Source organism: Bombina bombina, chromosome 2 (genome assembly GCF_027579735.1).
Source record: "Bombina bombina isolate aBomBom1 chromosome 2, aBomBom1.pri, whole genome shotgun sequence".
Classification (NCBI taxonomy): Eukaryota; Metazoa; Chordata; class Amphibia; order Anura; family Bombinatoridae; genus Bombina; species Bombina bombina.
The window spans coordinates 104,126,627-104,148,771 of NC_069500.1; the positions used below are offsets into that span (position 1 = coordinate 104,126,627).

A 22,145-nucleotide genomic window follows, 5' to 3' on the forward strand; every position below is an offset into this window, starting at 1 on the left:
GTTAGCAGAGAAGTGTCAGAAAATACAGAGTAGTTCCTTATGGAGGGTACTACTCTTCGAGATGGGACTGGAGTTTTAAGTAGTCTTGTCAGTCTTTCAGTAAGAGCATTGATGAACGTTAGAGTCTGGAGATGAAGGGAGAGTCTTTCTGCGAAACCATCCAGACTCATATTAACAGCTCCTTAAGCAATCAGCATTGACGACTTTCGCTGCTTACTTTCTTCACTCAAGTCTATGTCAGAAACGCTGCTTCAATCTGTCAAACTTGAAGTACCGTGTTGCTGTTCCATGGCATATATTCCGGTTAGATCGTTTCATTTTTTACACACATGTTAACGATAGAAGACAGGGTCTCAGTGGGACTCCTTTATCTTTATGGATTCAAGGGTTAATATCTCCTGAGGGGGATTATTGATCAGTAGGGTCTTTTTAATCATGTTTTTCATGTGATTTTGACTGCGTATGTGTAGGAGACATTTTGGGCTCATAGGCTGATACAGAACATACAGGTTTCAGAGCTGCACAGTTTTATTAAGCTGGCACGCTTTTCCTTAGCAGGGGCGGTCCTGCATGAGGCACCATGTGACTGGGAATAGTCACGTCTTGTTCTCCATTTCAGATTCCTGACCGAGTGGCTGCTGAGAAGAGTTACTTTCTCTACCTGTCTGGGTCATAGGAGGTGGTGAGTGCCCCAGCCATTGGGGGTTTAAGGTGCCAGTTGGTTTTTTTGGATAAGAAGTTTATTTAGAATTATGGAGGATTCTGATATTATAGAGGATTCCTGTGATACAGATTTTGATACCTGCTTATGTTGTAAGGAGGACTGGGTAGACCAGCCCGCTCAATTATGTTCCATATGCTGCAATAGGGTGTTCTCTTCAAAAAATGTTGAAATGTTAGAGACCACTGAGCCGTCTACCTCTGAGGATTCCTCGTCCTGTGAGGTGCGTCTCCTAGAATCTTCTCCTGCACATGCATTTCCCCTAAGTACCATTACTCCTTCGTCTGAGGAAGACTTTTTTCCACTGGAGGTTACTGCGCGTTTTCGCATGGCCATTTCTATGTCTTTAGCGAGCTTACCCCTCCTTGCTACGTGCAAGCAAAGGGTTCATCCGTGCTCTCCTACCCATGGGCCGTTGCGTAAAAGGACGATTGTGCCCGATCAGTCATCTGGGGTTGCGGTTCCCTCTGAGGCTTCAGAGATAGAACCTCCGGGGTGGGAGTCGTCTGTTTTGACCCTTCTGACTGAGAAGGATTTGGCATTTAGATTGAGAGTAGCACGCCTACGTTTACTTTTGAGAGAGGTTTTGGCAATGTTAGAGGTTCCCAGTCCTGATCTGTCAGGTGGATTTCAGTCTTCTAATTCAGATAAAGATCTTGATTAGACAAGTGGAGAGGGTTGGATCTTCTTTATCTCCTATATAGTTATAGAATCCCAGTCCTGAGCTCTATGGGGGGTTGTGTTGTATTACAGGCAGGACCTGTTTTGTTTTAGTTTGCACACCCTTTTTCTTGATGTCCCTTTTGTACGTTCAACTTTTTCATTTCCAATGTGTTTTGGGGGTTTTGTGGAAACTCTTGCTTCAAAAAGAAGTTTAGTCACTGGGTTGTCTTGGTTTTATCGACTTTGATGTTCGTGATGGTTGGAGTCTTCCAATAGAAGCCTCTAGATCTCTGTTCCGGGTGATGTTCCCTCGATTATCTAGAGATAAGAATTAAGCATCTGAGCTTATTTTCCTTATTTTGTTTATTCTCAGTTTTTCTAGCTCTGCTGGAACTTCAGAATTTGCCATTTGTTTATGTTTTTGTTTTTTATGACAAGACGTGTCATACCCTTGATGACTGGCAGGACCTGTTTTGGGTAACAGTTAAGTTTATTCTTCCCTTCTGCTATAGAGAAGGAGCTCTTTCTAGTTATTCTGGTCCAGACAGAACAGGTTCATCTATACCCAAGGACAGGCACGGCCTGTCTTAGGTTCTTCTGGATGGGCATTTACTGTAATGTGGGATCATATGGGTCTTAGAGGCCGGAGTTAAGTTTTTAATTCCGTCTTTCTGGAGTAGGTGACTTTTGGAGTCTTGTTCCGGTACTCTTCGCAGTGTAAGTACACTGTTGGTGTATGGTCCAATAGGGGGAGGGGTTTTCCGTCCTTTTGGTCAGATGATTTTAACCAGAGCTTATTAGATCTCTTTGTTCAGGAAAAATACACAGTCTTTCTACCTGCATTAGGAAGAAGGATATCGGTCCTGTCTAGACCAGTCCAGGGTAACCTGGTGGTTATCTAGGAGGTCTATTTAGACTGGCTGTGGCTCAACATACAAGGGCCACAGGTTCAAATCCCCGCACAGCCTTTTAAGGCTTTACATCTAGAAGGTGGATGGTTCTGATCCAGCTCCTGATTTAAAGCATCCTTGTTTAAGCAGGATCGGTTCTTAGGGACCGTTATTTTTCCGGAACCCGCTGGGATCCTATGGGTTTTTTTTGGGATCTGGGGTAGCCTGTTTATAGGTGTTGCGGTGGTTCCCGAGTCTTGGCGGTCCTGTTTTTCTAGCGTCTGCTAGTAGAGTTTTTGGGATTTGCTTCCTGCCGGTTCCATCCTCAGAGGTGGACCTAGACCTGAGTCCTGGTGTTGGCACCAGGTTGGATCCTTTGGATGTGGCTTGGTCTTTCAGACAGGAAGGTTTGTTGCCTTAGAGCTTACGTAGCTACATTTCTTCTTCGAGCTCTCTCCTCCAATTCTCCTTCAGGCCTCGTTGGTGCTTTGGTGGGGAGTGATGGATTCAGCCCAGGTCGAGTCTTCAACATAGCATTGGGTTTTGACTCTGTCTTAGAGGTCCTTTTGGAATACTGGTTGGGGAATCGTTCTCCAGTGTTCGGTCCAGATCTCCCGATGTTGGGGATTTTTATCCTAGTCCCCCTGGGTAGTTTTGTCTGGGTTTTTCCCCAATAGCAGAGTGAGAGTGCTTTAAAAACTCAGGTTGATTCCCATTACAGGGTAATAATTTTTCAAGTCTCAAATTCGTGGTGAGTGGAGGCCCACTACGGCTCTTGGCAGCAATCCATTCTCTGAGCTTGCTCTTCCGGAGCGGAGGTGCCTTACGATCATACGTTTGATCTGACTAGCCAAAGTTTGTTCGAATGTGTTTCTGAGAAAGCAGATCGAGTTTCTCAGCTGAGGTCGACTGGACTAAGTGGCCTAGGGGACTACTTCCCAGCCTAGCAACTAGACTTGAGTTTAAATCCTGCTGTGGCAGTTTTCTTATTCTGAGAAGGTCTAATCTTAACCTTCTTCTTTTTGGCCATGTCACTCTTTTTCGAGGATGGCTCGATCCTATCTGGAGTGGGCGTCAGGGAGACTGTTGCTCCATGCTTGCCTGCAAATTCGTAATCACGGTTAGAGGCTCGCTGCCATGAGAATTCTCTTGTTGCAGGGATCTTTTGGGTCGGGGTCTTGTTGCGTATTGGGATCTTTCTTCAGAGCAAAATTGCGAGGGGTTGCTTGGACCTAACCGAGAGAGATTTTTCTGAAGGTTTTCGGTCCTTCCCTTCAGCTCATTCCTGGTCCCTCGTCTCCCATTTTAGGCATGGATGACTTCCTCTTTTCTTGTCGAGAGGAGCTAGCTTGACCTGTCTCATTCCTGGATCCTGGAGCATTCTTCTTTCCCTCTAGAGACGTGGGTGAAGGGCTTGTCTATCTAGTTCTTGTTCGGAGGGGCAGCCTATAAAGATAACCTGTGGGTTAGCTTAAATGTCTGGCTAGCGGAAGGTTACAGATGGATACCTGCTGCGGTTCCTTTCTCTGGTATGTGTTTTTGCAAGCAGTTTTTGCTCTCTGTTTGTGTTCCGGTTCCAGAGGTTCATTGTTCTTCCAGGTGTTCAGTTGGTTTTGCCAGGGCCTTGCTCCTTTTGGGGTTGTATTATCCTTCAGGAGTTACATCGGGTTTCCTTTATACCTGTACAGGAGGTGATCTTTGTATTCTTTTCAAGGACCTGTTTCGTCTAAAGATTGTTTTTCTACGTTTCATAGTTTCCGTGTTGCACTTTGCAATACGTTCTTCCTTATTATGGTCTCTTTTCTAATAAGGCTATCCGAGCTTTTTCTCCCTATGATTGTTGTATTTCTTGCCCAATGAGGAAGAGGTTCTTCCTTTTTTGGGGAGTCATACTTTGAGGTTTCTGTCAGACTTCACCAGTATAGACAGTTTTTTCCTTTATGTTATTCAGATCTGGAGAGTGCAAGGTTTTGGAAGCTGATATCTTCCTCCTTGCTGGTGGAGGTGTGTTTTTTCGCTGGATCTCAGAGACAGCGGGACACAAGCCTCCTCAGAGGTTTATGGCTCAGTTCGATCCTATGGTTCTGATTGTAGGGCGGCTGCTTGGTCCTCCTAACATCCTTTTATTTTTTGCTTCTGTTAAGGAAGCTTTGGGAGTTGGTGCTTTTTGACAGGCTGTGGTGCCCTCATGTTGGGCCGCCTCTTATTTGTACCTTCCCGTGAGCATTCAGTGTCCTCTGTAGCTTGGGTATAATTTCCCACAAGTAATGAATGCAGCTGTGGACTCCCCCTGTATTTAGAAGGAAAACATAAATTATGACTTACCAGATAATTTCCTTTCCTTCGATACAGGGAGAGTCCACAGCTCCCGCCCATGCTCTCCGGTGGGCGGCCCTAAATTTAAGTTGTTTTTCTTCTGGCACCTTTTTCACCCTGATATTTCTCCTATTGTTCCTTGTTCCCTCGGCAGAATGACTGGGGGATGAGGGAAGTGGGGGAGGTATTTAAGCCTTTGGCTGGGCTGTCTTTGCCTCCTCCTGGTAGCCAGGTGCTATATTCCCACAAGTAATGAATGCAGCTGTGGACTCTCCCTGTATAGAAGGAAAGGAAATTATCTGATAAGTCATAATTTATGTTTTTCTGCCTTTGACTGAGAGCATAGTGAAACTCCAGCCACCGGGGGCATAGGCGTCACAGTTAGGAAACAATGAAATACATTGTGACTTGGTTTTATTGTGTGGTATTATTGCAATAATAATAATAATAATAACTGTTATTGTTGTTAGTATTATTTGTTGATATATTGACCATTCTGTGATTGAGATTATTAGTATTACAAGTTTGAAGTTTATCAAATTTTCTTCATTCTCTTGGAATCTTTATTTGAAAAGCAAGAATGTAAGTTTAGATGCCGGCCCATTTTTGGTGAACAACCTGGGTTGTCTTTGCTGATTGGTGGAAAAATTCACCCACCAATAAACAAGTGCTGTCCAGGGCTCCTAAGCTTAGATGCCTTCTTTTTCAAATAAAGATAGCAAGAGAACAAAGACAAATTGATAATTGTAATTGAAAGTTGCTTAAAATTGCATGCTCTAACTGAATCACAAAAGAAAAAAATTGGGTTCAGTGTCCCTTTAAGCGTAAGATCTTTGTAGATTAATGTACATTTATCTCTTAGTTAAAGAGGTTGAAAAAAAAGAAGAAACACCACCTCCATCGCCTCCAGTTACACCACCGCCTCCTCCAGTAACCACCACTGAGCTGCGTCCTACATCAGCTCCAAAGCAGAACTCTGCCAAGAACGGAAGAAAAATATCCAAGTCACCTAAAGGTTTAATCTCTTTTTTACTTACTGTACCTAATCTCATGTATACTTGCAAAACAGCCATTAAACCCAATGGTTTTCTTTCATAATTCAGAGACCATACACTTTACAGACCTTTCCAATATCATATTTGCCTCTTTTTCATACTGTCCTTATTTGAAGAAGCAGCAATGCACTACTGGGAGCTAGCTGAACACATCGGGTGATTTAGACCGCTGCTACATAACTGCTGTTTCTGGCGAGCCTGCAGGCTCGCAAGAAACACAGGGTGTCAAGCTCCATTCAGAACTTGATAGATAGGCCCCTTGGTGTACAAATGTTTCTGCATGATTAAGGGAAGGAGTTCCTGAAACGTCGCATGTGTTTGCTGTGCTCAATAAAGTAATTTAACTTCACCATTGCTGCCACATTATTTGGAATCTTTTCAAATGTTCCCATCTGTCAGCTGTACTTATGGATTTAGAAAATGCTGTACTCTATATGGTCTTGGTGGAACCATAAGCTGTGGTACTCAGTCTCATACCATTAGATCTGGTTAAATGCAGGATTTAGGCTTGTTTGCATGTATTTCAAAATTAAGTCAGCTGTAGTGTAAACTGAACAGTGTTAGGTTAACCTGTCTCCAAATTCCAAACACTGAGCAATCTTAGCCTGGGAGTATAACATTTTATGCATATGTAAAAATCTTAGAGAAAATGCCTCCTGGCATCTGGAATTAAAGGGGCAGTAAACTGTAATGTAATATATATATATATATATATATATATATTAAAAAAACTCATATCTGCCAAAAGGGCACCTACCATTTGTGTATTGAGGAGGAAACATGTTTGCAAGGCTTTAAATATAGAATTTCTACAGCATTGTCAAATAATCATAAATACACTGCTGCATATTGCTATTGTTTTTATGGACCCCTGGCCCCACCATACAACTACCACACTGAAGTTACAACATGAAATTGCACAAAGAAATAAAAACATTTACTAAGTAAGTCCTACCTCCTCTGCAAATGAAAGTGATCTGCCTGCTGACTGAAGTGCCAAGTCTGTCTCACACTGTGCATAGTGGTTTAGTGCACACTCAGAAATCCTCTCAAATGCTAATGCTTTACTCCTTGTAATGACATTTCCCACACTCAATAGCACTCTGCTGTAGCACCCTCTAATAGTTGTGCTTGCCTCATGGGGCCCCCTGGCCCAGTGGGCCCCTGACAGGAGTCACCCCTGTCACCCCCTGATGGTGGCCCTGGGACCTGCCAGCATTAGAAGGCGTAACATCCCTAACATTTTATTACATCAATTCCTGAATCAGTGGTTTCAGTCAACTAGGGGAACAAGAGACTCTAGTCTGTGTTTATAGCACCTAGAAGAAGCATCTCCTTTGTGAGTGCAGCACTTCACTTACAGTCCTTTTTTCTATTAGAGGTTATACTTTTACATGCTTTGTGGTGACCTTTTTTATGTATTTTTTGTTTTGTATTTACTAATGATGATCTACCAAGACCCAGTTTGAGAAGTAGCCTATAGCATTTTTCTGGGAACACATTTTTTTATCCTGCATTTTGTTATCGCCCCATTTTGACTGTTCTAGTAATAGTTCATTTTCTCACTTACATATATAGTTGTTATTAGAATCCACTAAATATGGCTTTTTCTATTGTTTGACTCTATAAAATAGGACTACTAAGCTTGGAATCTAGACCCTTGTTTTTGTAAGCATCTGAGCACCAACACAGAAAAAAAGTAATTTTTTAGTTACTTATTGAAGAATTGAGATGTGTAATTTATCAAGCAGATGGGATTTTTATTCAAATTACTTAATATGCAAGATTTTTTTTTTTTATATATATATTTAATTTTTTATTGAGGTTCTGAGTAAGGCATACATGAACTACGAAAAAACAAAACACAATGATAATAAAATACAGGTATCATATAGTACAATTCTGTATGAAAACATAATACATTTCTAAGAAAGAAAATTCAAGAGCATAGTATGTAAGTATAATGCCTATTATTCTGTGACCCCCTTAGATGACAGAAGAGGCCACTCTTGGACCTCAGTTATAGACTCATAACTATAAATAGGGGGCTATTTCTAGTAAGAGAGACCTCTTTTGGATCCCCAAATGAGAACCCCTTTTCTCTTGCAAGATGTATCGAGTACACGGATTCATCCAATACTTGTGGGATATTCTCCTTCCCAACAGGAAGTGGCAAAGAGAGCACCCACAGCAGAGCTGTTTATATAGCTCCTCCCCTAACTCCACCCCCCAGTCATTCTCTTTACCGGCTCTAAGCAATAAGGAAGGGTAAAGAGATTGTGGTGACAAAATATTAGTTTTATTTTCTTCAAGCAAGAATTTGTTATTTTAAATTGTATTAAAAAAGATAAAGATTTCTGCCTGGAGGATGATGATCTTAGCATTTGTAACTAAGATCCATTGCTGTTCCCACAGAGGCTGAGGAGTACAGGAAACTTCAGTTGGGGAACGGTTTTGCAGGCTATGCTGCACTGAGGTATGTTCAGTCATATTTTTCTAGAAAGACAGTGATATTTCAAGAAAAGGGCTGACATTATACCATGAGGGGAAGGGGAAGCAGTAATCAAACACTTATGGTAGTATTACAAGCTTGCATAAGGGCTAAGTTACTCTGCTGGTTGACACTTATATAATAAAGCAAACGTTTTTTGATGAATTTGGTAAAAACGTTTTTTGGGACTTTTTATTTAGAGAGTTCATTTAGCTTATTTTGAGATTTACATCCCACATGGCTGTTTTTAACACTTGAGGTGTTACTTTAAGGCCCAACAGACATCGTGTAAGAGGTGGGTGGGGCCTAATTTTGCGCCTTAGATGCACAGTTGTTTTTATTTCTGGACAGCAAGCTGCAACACAGGAGGGTCCTGAAGCGGTTTTGGGGCCAAAACAAAGCTTTATTCCTTCAAATTCAACCCCTAAGGGCAGGTAGGCGCCACAGCAGAGCTGTGGCAAGGTGCTGACTGTATATTTTCCGTTTTTTTTACTCTTGTCAATCCGGTTTTGTTGTTAAGGGGTTAATTTCATTCTTTACTAGTGGTGCAACCTTACTAAGGCTTACTACATATACTGTAAAAAAATTTGAAGGATTTGTGACATTTTTAAGCAGTTTTGCAGAACGTGTACATGTTTTTTTCTCTTAAAGGCACAGTACCGTTTTTTTTTTTAAATTGTTGTTTTACATTGAATAAAATGTTTTCCAAGCTTGCTTGTCTCATTACTAGCCTTTTAAAGATGTCTGACATCAAGGAAACTCCTTGTTCAATATGTTTAGAAGCCATTGTGGAACCCCCTCTTAGAATGTGTCCCACTTGTACTGATATGTCTATAAATTTTAAAGAGCATATTGTAGCACTTAAAAATGTAGCGCTAGAGGATTCTCAGACAGAAAGAAATGAGGCTATGCCATCTAGTTCTCCCCAAGTGTCTCAAACAGTAACGCCCGCACAATCGACGCCAAGTACATCTAGTGCGTCTAATTCATTTACCTTACAACACATGGCAGCAGTTATGAATTCTACCCTCACAGAGGTTTTATCTAAACTGCCTGGGTTTAGCGTGATAGCTCTGGGTTAAGAACAAATGCTGAGCTTTCTGACGCTTTAGTAGCCGTATGCGATATTCCCTCACAATGTTCTGAGGTAGGGATGAGGGATTTGCTGTCTGAGGGAGAGATTTCTGATTCAGGAAAGACGCTCCCTCAGACAGACTCTGATATGACGGCCTTTAAATTCAAGCTAGAACACCTCCGCTTGTTGCTCAGGGATGTATTGGCGACCCTGGATGATTGTGACCCCATTGTGGTTCCAGAGAAGTTGTGTAAAATGGACAAATACTTAGAGGTTCCTGTTTATACTGATGTTTTTCTGGTCCCTAAGAGGATTGCGGATATTGTTTCTAAGGAGTGGGATAGACCAGGTATACCGTTCGCTCCCCCTCCTACTTTTAAGAAAATGTTTCCCATATCTGACACCATGCGGGACTCGTGGCAGACGGTCCCTAAGGTGGAGGGAGCTATTTCTACAGTAGCTAAGCGTACAACTATACCTATTGAAGACAGTTGTGCTTTCAAAGATCCTACGGATAAAAAATTAGAGGGTCTCCTGAAGAAAATGTTTGTTCATCAAGGTTTTCTTCTACAACCTATTGCATGCATTGTTCCTGTAACTACTGCAGCTGCTTTTTGGTTCGAGGCTCTAGAGGAGGCTCTCCAGGGGGAGACCCAATTAGATGATATTATGGATAGAATTAAGGCTCTTAAGCTGGCTAATTCTTTCATTACAGATGCCACTTTTCAACTGGCTAAATTAGCGGCAAAAAATTCAGGTTTTGCCATTTTAGCGCGGAGAGCGTTATGGCTTAAGTCCTGGTCAGCTGATGTGTCATCAAAATCAAAGCTTTTGACCATCCCTTTCAAAGGTAAGACCCTATTCGGGCCTGAACTGAAGGAAATTATTTCAGACATCACTGGAGGGAAGGGCCATACCCTCCCTCAGGATAAAACAAATAAAATGAAGACCAAACAAAATAATTTTCGTTCCTTTCGGAACTTCAAGAGTGGTCCCGCTTCAGCTTCCCCGCTACAAAGCAAGAGGGGAATTTTGCCCAATCCAAGTCAGTCTGTAGACCTAACCAGGCTTGGAACAAGGGTAAACAGGCCAAGAAGCCTGCAGCTGCCTCCAAGACAGCATGAAGGGGTAGTCCCCGATCCGGGACCGGATCTAGTAGGGGGCAGGCTCTCTCTCTTCGCTCAGGCTTGGGCAAGAGATGTTCACGATTCCTGGGCTTTAGAAATTGTTTCCCAGGGATATCTTCTGGACTTCAAAGACTCCCCTCCCCCCCCCCCCCCCAAGGGGGAGATTTCACATTTCTCAATTGTCTGCAAACCAGACAAAAAGAGAGGCATTCTTACGCTGTGTAGAAGACCTGCATACCATGGGAGTGATTCACCTGGTTCCAAAAACGGAACAGGGGCAAGGGACTCCAACCTGTTTGTGGTTCCCAAAAAAGAAGGAACTTTCAGACCAATCTTGGATCTCAAGATCCTAAACAAATTCCTCAGAGTCCCGTCTTTCAAGATGGAGACTATTCGGACTATTCTGCCACTGATCCAGGAAGGTCAATATATGACCACCGTGGACCTAAAGGATGCGTATCTGCACATCCCTATCCACAGAGATCATCACCGATTTCTCAGGTTCGCCTTTCTGGACAGACATTACCAGTTCGTGGCCCTTCCCTTCAGGTTGGCCACGGCTCCCAGAGTTTTCACGAAAGTGCTAGGGTCCCTTTTAGTCGCCTTATCTAGACGACATCTTAATTCAAGCGTCAACTTTCCAGCTAGCCAAGTCTCACACGGACATCGTGTTGGCTTTTCTAAGATCTCATGGGTGGAAGGTGAACATAAAAAAGAGTTCTCTCTTCCCTCTCACAAGAGTTTCCTTCCTAGGAACTGTGATAGACTCGGTAGAAATGAAAATATTTCTGACGGAGGTCAGGAAATTAAAACTCATAAACACCTGCCGAGCTCTTCATTCCATTCCGCAGCCGTCAGTGGCTCAGTGTATGGAGGTAATCGGACTTATGGTAGCGGCAATGGACATAGTTCCATTTGCTCGCTTACACCTCAGACCACTGCAACTATGCATGCTCGAACAGTGGAATGGGGATTATGGAGACTTATCTTCTCGGATAGATCTGGATCAGGAGACGAGAGATTCTCTTCTCTGGTGGTTATCACAGGTTCACCTGTCTCGGGGAATGTGTTTCCGCAGACCAGAGTGGATCATAGTTACGACAGATGCCAACCTGCTGGGCTGGGGTGCAGTCTGGAACTCCCTGAAAGCTCAGGGGTTATGGTCTCAGGAGGAGACTCTCCTCCCGATAAACATTCTGGAACTGAGAGCGATATTCAATGCGCTTCAGGCGTGGCCTCAACTGGCTGCGGCCAAATTCATCAGATTTCAGTCGGACAACATCACAACATCACAACTCCCGATAAACATTCTGGAACTGAGAGCGATATTCAATGTGCTTCAGGCGTGGCCTCAACTGGCTGTGGCCAAATTCATCAGATTTCAGTCGGACAACATCACAACTGTAGCTTATATCAATCATCAAGGGGAAACAAGGAGTTCTCTATCGTTGATAGAGGTTTCCAAAATAATCCGATGGGTAGAGACTCACTCTTGCCATCTTTCAGCAATACAAATCCCAGGAGTAGAGAACTGGGAGGCGGATTTCCTAAGTCGACAGACTTTTCATCCGGGGGAGTGGGAGCTCCATCCGGAGGTGTTTGCCAAACTGATTCGATTATGGGGCACACCAGAATTGGATCTGATGGCGTCTCGTCAGAACGCCAAACTTCCTTGTTACGGGTACAGGTCAAGGGATCCATAGGCAGTGCTGATAGATGCTCTAGCAGTGCCCTGGTCCTTCAACCTGGCCTATGTGTTTCCACCATTCCCTCTCCTTCCTCGTCTGATTGCCAGAATCAAGCAGGAGAGAGCTTCAGTGATTCTGATAGCACCTGCGTGGCCACGCAGGACTTGGTATGCATACCTGGTGGACATGTCATCCGTCCCACCATGGACTCTGCCGCTGAGGCAGGACCTTCTGATTCAAGGTCCATGCAAGCATCCAAACTTACTTTCTCTGCGTGTGACTGCTTGGAGATTGAACGCTTGATTTTAGCAAAGCGTGGTTTCTCTGAATCGGTCATTGATACCTTGATTCAGGCTCAAAAGCCTGTCACCAGAAAAATCTACCATAAGATATGGCGTAAATATCTTTACTGGTGTGATTCCAAGGGTTACTCATGGAGTAAGATCAGGATTCCTAGGCTATTATCTTTTCTCCAAGAAGGATTGGAGAAGGGATTCTCAGCTAGTTCCTTAAAGGGACAAATATCTGCTTTGTCTATCCTTTTACACAAGCGTCTGGCGGATGTTCCAGACGTTCAGGCGTTTTGTCAGGCTTTAGTTAGAATCAAGCCTGTGTTTAAACCTGTTGCTCCGCCATGGAGTTTAAATTTGGTTCTTAAGGTTCTTCAAGGGGTTCCGTTTGAACCTATGCATTCCATAGATATTAAGCTCTTATCTTGGTAAGTTCTGTTTTTAGTAGCTATCTCTTCGGCTCGAAGAGTTTCTGAGTTATCTGCTTTACAGTGTGACTCCCCTTATCTTGTTTTCCATGCGGATAAGGTGGTTTTGCGTACCAAACCTGGATTTCTTCCTAAGGTTGTTTCTAATAGGAATATCAATCAGGAAATTGTTGTTCCTTCTCTATGTCCTAATCCTTCTTCCAAGAAGGAACGTCTGTTGCACAACCTAGATGTGGTACGTGCTTTAAAGTTCTACTTACAAGCGACTAAAGATTTCCGTCAAACATCTTCATTGTTTGTTGTCTATTCTGGAAAGCGGAGAGGTTAAAAGGCTATGGCAACCTCTCTTTCTTTTTGGCTGAAAAGCATCATCCGTTTGGCTTATGAGACTGCTGGCCAGCAGCCTCCTGAAAGGATTACAGCTAACTCTACTAAAGCGGTGGCTTCCACATGGGCTTTTAAAAATGAGGCTTCTATTGAACAGATTTGTAAGGCGGCGACTTGGTCTTCGCTTCATACTTTTTCCAAATTTTACAAATTTGATACTTTTGCTTCTTCGGGGGTTATTTTTGGGAGAAAGGTGCTACAAGCAGTGGTGCCTTCCATTTAGGTACCTGTCTTGTCCCTCCCTTCATCCGTGTCCTAAAGCTTTAGTATCCCACAAGTATTGGATGAATACGTGGACTCGATACATCTTGCAAGAGAAAATAAAATTTATGCTTACCTGATAAATTTCTTTCTCTTGCGATGTATCGAGTCCACGGCCCGCCCTGTCTATTTAAGACAGGTAGTCACCTCTGCACCCTATAGTTTCTCCTTTTTCTTCCTAGCCTTTGGTCGAATGACTGGGGGGTGGAGTTAGGGGAAGAGCTATATAGACAGCTCTGCTGTGGTAGCTCTCTTTGCCACTTCCTGTTGGGAAGGAGAATATCCCACAAGTATTGGATGAATCCGTGGACTCGATACATCGCAAGAGAAAGAAATTTATCAGGTAAGCATACATTTAGTTTTTTATAAGTTTAACAGTCAGAACCTCTCAGACCCAATTATTTGTGTAGGAGTTGCATAGGGATATGTAATAACAAGATAAACATCAGATGTAATCTGAGTATAGACAACTTGTTAATCTGAGGGTGAAAAAAACATTGCAAGGATAATGCAGTTTCTGAATAATTTATAAGGTTGTTAACTCAATGAATATAGGTAATATCCCACTGAAGCCCAGAATAACACAGTAGATAGCCAGCAGCATGTGAATTAAAATATGTAGAGATTAAAAATATTAGGTGAGAGAGAACCTAAGCCTTCTGATTCTGGGCATTGAGGGTAAGAGTTGTTATTGTTACGGTTGCGGTATAGAAAAGATGAACCGCTTAGGTAGTCCTCCACAACTAGGAGACACATTATATGTGGAGGGGGGGAGGTGGTTATTTAAGTGTGGTAAGCAGATAAGGTGGTTTATTATATTGTGACTCAAAAATAAAGCAAGCTACAATATTACACTCCGAAGCACATGGGTTGGCTAAAAAGGAAAATATGGGAGGGCTGGTCACATACTGGGCTATTGACCTGTCTGGTATGATGGAACCTTAAAATCTAAACTATTTGCTTAGACATAGGTCATGTAGCTCAGTTAAAATATTATGTGTAGGGAAACCTGTGGGTCCAGCCCACCGTGGTAACCTAGCAAATGTTTCACAGCCAGCTAGGAAAGAATACAAAAGTATGTCCTGTGTCCTGGGCAAGCGCCCTATACTCGGCGGTATGAAAATATTGAAAATAACATACATAAAACCCACCTATATTAGAGGCACAAGTTAGTGAAAGCTGTATGATATGGGAAAGCCAAATATAAAGTTAAGGTATAAACTATAAGCAACTTATTATTACTTAGCAATAGTCCGCCTGTATGACTCCTCATGGGAGACCTGACATTTGCAATTATAAAATAAGATTGATGACTTGAATGGGTGTCCCGTGACCAGTGTATGTGTTGATAGAATCCCTAAAACATAATGAAGACGTTATCTACGGCGGGTGAGCCTAACCGCCTCAGCCGCTGGCAGCCCAGCCCCCCCTGCCATAGCAGGATAAGAGAACAGGGATATATACAGGGATCTATAGTCAGTGGTTCTATATATTAGTGATAGGTTGTGACATAGTGCGATTATGGTCTGGGTGGACCCTACCTCTATGAGCTAAAGAAAAGTGATAACTGCCATTAAAGGGTCTGTGTGTGTCCAGTGGGTGGTCTTTTATTAGATTCTAACGAAACAATACGTTTTTAAAATGCAATTTGCATGGTGAAGCAAGATCTATACCTTTGATAATGTAATGCAACGGAACATAATATAACTACCACATGGCTTGTAACTATAGAGAAATATGGAGGATATAAACATAGTCCCCCTGCAATTGAAGTGAGCCCACAAATGCAACATCACTGCTCAGCTAAAATTATACAGATACGTTATAAATGTAGGACAGTGCATCTATACATAGCACTATTACATGAAATCAGTATAGGAGACAGGAAATATATAAATTATCGACACATTGACTACTCCTATTATGTAAAGAAACACTATAACAGTAATAATGAAAAATATTGAGGATGTTGATGCAAAGGAACTATCCCATATGAGCATTTCCATACCCTTCAATAACCTAGCTATATATCAAGCTGGCAAAATGCAATGATGGCTGTCCCAGAATGTACTCCAGCCGCAGGGGCCCAATCGAGAGTGTATGTGCTACCCCACACCAGAATGCTTGGTTGAGGATATTTGCTGGGCCAGCTGTAACAGCCCTCCGCTCCTGTCGCCTCCTATTACACGGGGCTCCAGAGGTAAATCTATTTGCACAATTAAATAAGCGGACCGCTTGCTAATTGCAATGTTCTGTGGTTCTCCTAGAGTCTCCTCTGTTGCGTGCCTTACAAATGTAGTCACTGCAGGCGATCCTGTGCTACGCTGAATCATAGTAGGACTGGAAACGCTGGGCAGCCCAAAAGCCGATACGCTCCTCACCAGACCCACTTCAACACGGTTGTTTAGTGCCTGGGCTTTGTTTAGTGAGCTATTTTTCTCTCCTTTGCTAGGACAGACTGGGGACTTCAGCTGATCATAGACCGGAGGGCCTAGAGAGCAGGCGGCATGTTCTGTCGTCATGATATTGTACACATTCCGGTATCTCTCATAGACAGTATTACTGAGCCCAAGTAAGCTGGAATTGCCATTTGGTAAGGTCGGGACTGGCAAATAAGTATCCTGTGCTGGTACAACGTCCTCCTTGCCTACTTCTACAGCCATGTCCACATTGTGTAGGAAAAGAACTTGATAGAGCTGTTCTTCTAGGACAGCAAAATGGCGATGCAGGGTATTACGAGTCTCAACTTCCCATATGTCCCATGCATCTGAAGTCCCCATAATAATAGGCTTTCTGTCAAGGTTTCAGAGGCTATTGTAGCTAAGGAGCATCTCTGCAAGTGCCAATGTATAACTCCTCCAGGAGATGACAGCCACTGGATCTAGTTACGAAAAAGCAGTGATGTTGCCATCTTATTTAGGCCGGGCCGCATCAGTTAGAGAGTAAGGTCCCCAATTTTAGTTTCATGCTTCTCGGGATATGAAAATGCTATTCCTGGCTTGTGCATTTAAAGATCAACAAGGAAGGTTTCTTAGTAGTTGAAATTAAAAAAAAAAAGGTTCTTAGAAAATATTTATAGTGACCCTTAGCCTCAGGAGCTCCACATAACACGTCTTGCTGTAACGGTAGCTGGTCCCGCCCCCAATATGCAAGATTTTGTTTAGCACAACTGTAAATACCTTTCAATATTGATCAATTATAGATTAAATGTAATAAATCAATAATTTATTACATATAAATATTTCTTTCTAATTGATTTTGTACTTAGTAAAGACATTAAAAGATTTAATTGTGATCACTATTTTTTTATAGGACGTTCTGATTCCTCCACGAATAAGAAAGAAAAGAAAAAGGATACACCCCGTGGGAGAGATTCAGAGCAGAAGTCTGCAAAATCTGGTTGAGTACTTTTTAAATTTTCTTCCAGAAAGTTACATTGCTATAGGAGTGTTTACTCATGACTCATATGTTTTAAAATGAGTTGTGGACAGTTTTGAATAATAAAGACTTGTTTGATCCTACTGCACCTTCCAACTGCCACCCTATTTCTCTACTACCAGTTTTCTTCAAGTTACTAAAAGGCTATTCTACAATCATCCGGCTATCCTTTTGTCTTCCTACTACCTATTCGACTTGCACTGTGGTTTTTGGTATCTGCTCTCCACGTAGACTGTGTTAGCTAAGGCGGTCAAGGTCCTACTCAAAGTCAAACCAAAGTGACGCTTTTTGTTACTAAGTTGTCTCAAACTATCTGCTTCCTTTAAGAAAATAATCTCTTCGCTTGCATATTCTCTACTCCTTTGGACTGTGTACATCACCCAACCTCTTCTTATGCATATTCTCTATTCCATTGGATAACTCCATCTCATGGTTCCCTTCTAACCTACATAACTACTACTTCAGACCTTTATCTATGCAAAGTTTCCATTTGCTTTTATATTTTCTTGTTTTGAGCTAATATTTGAAACATTATTCTAATTATTTGACACATTATTCTAATTATTGAGTATATTAGGACTCTATAGGGTTTTTTTTGTTTTTTTTTAAATGTTAAGTTGAAAATAATATGGCGCTTGTTTTTTCCCCCATTACTTGAACATTAAATTACATGACTGGTGTCCTTTAAGTTAAAAAATTAGATGCCCAAAACTAGGGCTGCAACTAACGATTATTTTTAGAATCGATTAATCGGCCAATTATTTTTTTTTCGATTAATCAACTAATCGGATAAAAAGAGAATCAATAATAGTTTTCTATGTTTTAAATAAAATCCACATAATGAGTGTTACAAATATAAACTTCAGACTAAAACTTTACATTAACACAACTGTTTCTTAAATTTTTAAGCAGCAGAGCACAGTTTTATAATTAAACAAAACAAAACCACAAACTGTTTGAAAAGAGGTAGAACTAGAAAGAGACTATCACTGTTAATAACATTCTGTTATTCACTCTTTCAGAAACTTTGCATTGAAATGCAAAAATCTCAACATGTCCACATGCTTCTGGCTAAGGCTGGTTCTCTGATTGCAGCATATTTCCTGCAGCAGCGAAAAGGCTGTTGAGGGGTATAGTAGGGTTTTGCCAATTTCACCAAAGTGGGATATTTATCTTTGTTAGCTCTTCACCAATGCTAAGTGTTTTCTACCTTGGCAAGGGGCCTCTCAATAAAGTAACCCTTGACTTCATTGTAACATAAAAATATATTGAATATCTATATGCAATGGTAAATAACCAGCTATAAGGTTAGGGGAAATATCTAGTCCGCTCTAAAAATAATGAATATATACTTATAAAGGTTGAATCTGGTACATATTATCACAATTTATTAAAAATATAAAAAAAACAATAAAGAACAAAATCAGAATCGCTAAGGACTTTATATCAATAACAGGACAAAGCCTTACACATTTATTTATACAGTACATATAATCAGCAATAGCAAGCAATACGCTAATAATTGTGCAAACAGATAATTGTGCACATCAATTTAAATAACTCCCATCAATCTAGGGGCAAGGTGTAAACAACAAGCTTGGCACTATATTATGAAAAGCATAGTTCCAAATCACCAGATTTAATATAAACAATCCAAATGATGACTATTATATCTGGGTTGCACATAAGCCAGGGGTAGTTGTAAACGTATACTGTCCTGAAAAAGTGAAAAGTAGACGTCTGTAGACGTCCTTTAGGCTAAGGACATAACCATAAAACACAATACCATATGCAGGAGTTCATTGGAGTGAAGCAGCTGGTGTTGTGCACAGACCAACTAATTGCAAAAACAACTAATCGATTATGAGATTTGTTGACAACTATTTTCATAATCGATTATGACGATTAGTTGTTGCAGCTCTACCCAAAACATGGTTCGGGACCACTGCTAAGTGAGTGGCATGCTTGACAAGACATTGCAATGGTTGAATTAGGTGATGATGAAAAGGGGGATTGTTTTTGTTTTTCTTGGTTTTCATCCATTATTTTGTTTGTAAAGAAAGTAAATTGTCATCATGTTTTGTACTTTGTCATTGTTTATGATCACTTTTTTAGAAAGCTTTTAAAACACTATTTATTTTAGAAGTACAGTCCCCGGAAACTCATTTACTTGGTCACTTCACTTTTAATACAGGTCATATTTTCAAAAGATATGCATCTAACCACAAGCCTGCTTTCAGGGATTGAGAAGAAAAATAGAAACCAAATAAAATGATGATTACAAACCGGTATAAAAAATGATAAGCTGTAGTAGAATATCAGTTGTTAAAGCAGTAGGCACCACCATGTTGCAATCTAGGTTTCTTTATCAGCTGAGGCTAATTAGGGACAGTTAAAAATAAGTCACTAGGGTGTGCAACCAATGTAGAACATGACAGTGTTATATCTGGAGCCTACAATTTTTTAGAGTTATATTACACGAAAAGGAGACAAAATAAATAATGAAAGTGTATTGGAAAGGTTTTTTGCTGCACATAATTAAACATTCTATAGTGTAGTCTCAAGGGCCTAGATTTGGAGTTCGGCGGTAGCCGTCAAAACCAGCGTTAGAGGCTCCTAACGCTGGTTTTGGCCGCCCGCTGGTATTTGGAGTCAGTGATTAAAGGGTCTAACGCTCACTTTACAGCCGCGACTTTTCCATACCGCAGATCCCCCTACGCCATTTGCGTAGCCTATCTTTTCAATGGGATCTTTCTAACGCCGGTATTTAGAGTCGTTTCTGAAGTGAGCGTTAGAGCTCTAACGACAAAATTCCAGCCGCCTGAAAATAGCAGGAGTTAAGAGCTTTCTGGCTAACGCCGGTTCATAAAGCTCTTAACTACTGTACCCTAAAGTACACTAACACCCATAAACTACCTATGTACCCCTAAACCGAGGTCCCCCCACACCGCCACCACTCGATTAAAATTTTTAACCCCTAATCTGCCGCCCGCCACCTACGTTATATTTATGTACCCCTAATCTGCTGCCCCTAACCCCGCCGACCCCTGTATTATATTTATTAACCCCTAACCTGCCCCCCACAACGTCGCCGCCAGCTACTTACAATAATTAACCCCTAATCTTCCGACCGCAAATCGCCGCCACCTACGTTATCCCTATGTACCCCTAATCTGCTGCCCCTAACATCGTCGACCCCTATATTATATTTATTAACCCCTAATCTGCCCCCCTCAACGTCGCCGACACCTGCCTACACTTATTAACCCCTAATCTGCCGAGCGGACCTGAGCGCTACTATAATAAATGTATTAACCCCTAATCCGCCTCACTAACCCTATCATAAATAGTATTAACCCCTAATCTGCCCTCCCTAACATCGCCGACACCTACCTTCAATTATTAACCCCTAATCTGCCGACCGGAGCTCACCGCTATTCTAATAAATGTATTAACCCCTAAAGCTAAGTCTAACCCTAACACTAACACCCCCCTAAGTTAAATATAATTTTTATCTAACGAAATAAATTAACTCTTATTAAATAAATTATTCCTATTTAAAGCTAAATACTTACCTGTAAAATAAATCCTAATATAGCTACAATATAAATTATAATTATATTATAGCTATTTTAGGATTAATATTTATTTTACAGGCAACTTTGTAATTATTTTAACCAGGTACAATAGCTATTAAATAGTTAAGAACTATTTAATAGTTACCTAGTTAAAATAATAACAAATTTACCTGTAAAATAAATCCTAACCTAAGTTATAATTAAACCTAACACTACCCTATCAATAAAATAATTAAATAAACTACCTACAATTACCTACAATTAACCTAACACTACACTATCAATAAATTAATTAAACACAATTCCTACAAATAAATACAATTAAATAAACTAGCTAAAGTACAAAAAATAAAAAAGAACTAAGTTACAGAAAATAAAAAAATATTTACAAACATAAGAAAAATATTACAACAATTTTAAACTAATTACACCTACTCTAAGCCCCCTAATAAAATAACAAAGCCCCCCAAAATAAAAAATTCCCTACCCTATTCTAAATTAAAAAAGTTACAAGCTCTTTTACCTTACCAGCCCTGAACAGGGCCCTTTGCGGGGCATGCCCCAAGAATTTCAGCTCTTTTGCCTGTAAAATAAAACATACAATACCCCCCCCCCCAACATTACAACCCACCACCCACATACCCCTAATCTAACCCAAACCCCCCTTAAATAAACCTAACACTAATCCCCTGAAGATCTTCCTACCTTGTCTTCACCATCCAGGTATCACCGATCCGTCCTGGCTCCAAGATCTTCATCCAACCCAAGCGGGGGTTGGCGATCCATAATCCGGTGCTCCAAAGTCTTCCTCCTATCCGGCAAGAAGAGGACATCCGGACCGGCAAACATCTTCTCCAAGCGGCATCTTCGATCTTCTTCCATCCGGTGCGGAGCGGGTCCATCTTGAAGCAGGCGACGCGGATCCATCCTCTTCTTCCGATGTCTCCCGACTAATGACGGTTCCTTTAAGGGACGTCATCCAAGATGGCGTCCCTCGAATTCCGATTGGCTGATAGGATTCTATCAGCCAATCGGAATTAAGGTAGGAATTTTCTGATTGGCTGATGGAATCAGCCAATCAGAATCAAGTTCAATCCGATTGGCTGATCCAATCAGCCAATCAGATTGAGCTCGCATTCTATTGGCTGTTCCGATCAGCCAATAGAATGCGAGCTCAATCTGATTGGCTGATTGGATCAGCCAATCGGATTGAACTTGATTCTGATTGGCTGATTCCATCAGCCAATCAGAAAATTCCTAACTTAATTCCGATTGGCTGATAGAATCCTATCAGCCAATCGGAATTCGAGGGACGCCATCTTGGATGACGTCCCTTAAAGGAACCGTCATTAGTCGGGAGACATCGGAAGAAGAGGATGGATCTGCGTCGCCTGCTTCAAGATGGACCCGCTCCGCACCGGATGGAAGAAGATCGAAGATGCCGCTTGGAGAAGATGTTTGCCGGTCCGGATGTCCTCTTCTTGCCGGATAGGAGGAAGACTTTGGAGCACCGGATTATGGATCGCCAACCCCCGCTTGGGTTGGATGAAGATCTTGGAGCCAGGACGGATCGGTGATACCTGGATGGTGAAGACAAGGTAGGAAGATCTTCAGGGGATTAGTGTTAGGTTTATTTAAGGGGGGTTTGGGTTAGATTAGGGGTATGTGGGTGGTGGGTTGTAATGTTGGGGGGGGGGGTATTGTATGTTTTATTTTACAGGCAAAAGAGCTGAAATT

The 22,145-nt window shown here is 41.6% G+C and overlaps 1 protein-coding gene across 1 annotated transcript in view; it reads left to right on the forward strand.

Annotated features, from left to right (window-relative positions):
- The window catches only part of SPEF2 (sperm flagellar 2), a 439,169-nt gene that overhangs the window by 258,559 nt on the left and 158,465 nt on the right, over positions 1 to 22,145 (forward strand). Inside the window, exons 19-20 of the mRNA XM_053699669.1 lie at positions 5,453 to 5,605; positions 16,705 to 16,791. Coding sequence (XP_053555644.1) covers positions 5,453 to 5,605; positions 16,705 to 16,791 — 240 coding nt within the window. The remainder of the gene's footprint in view (positions 1 to 5,452; positions 5,606 to 16,704; positions 16,792 to 22,145) is intronic.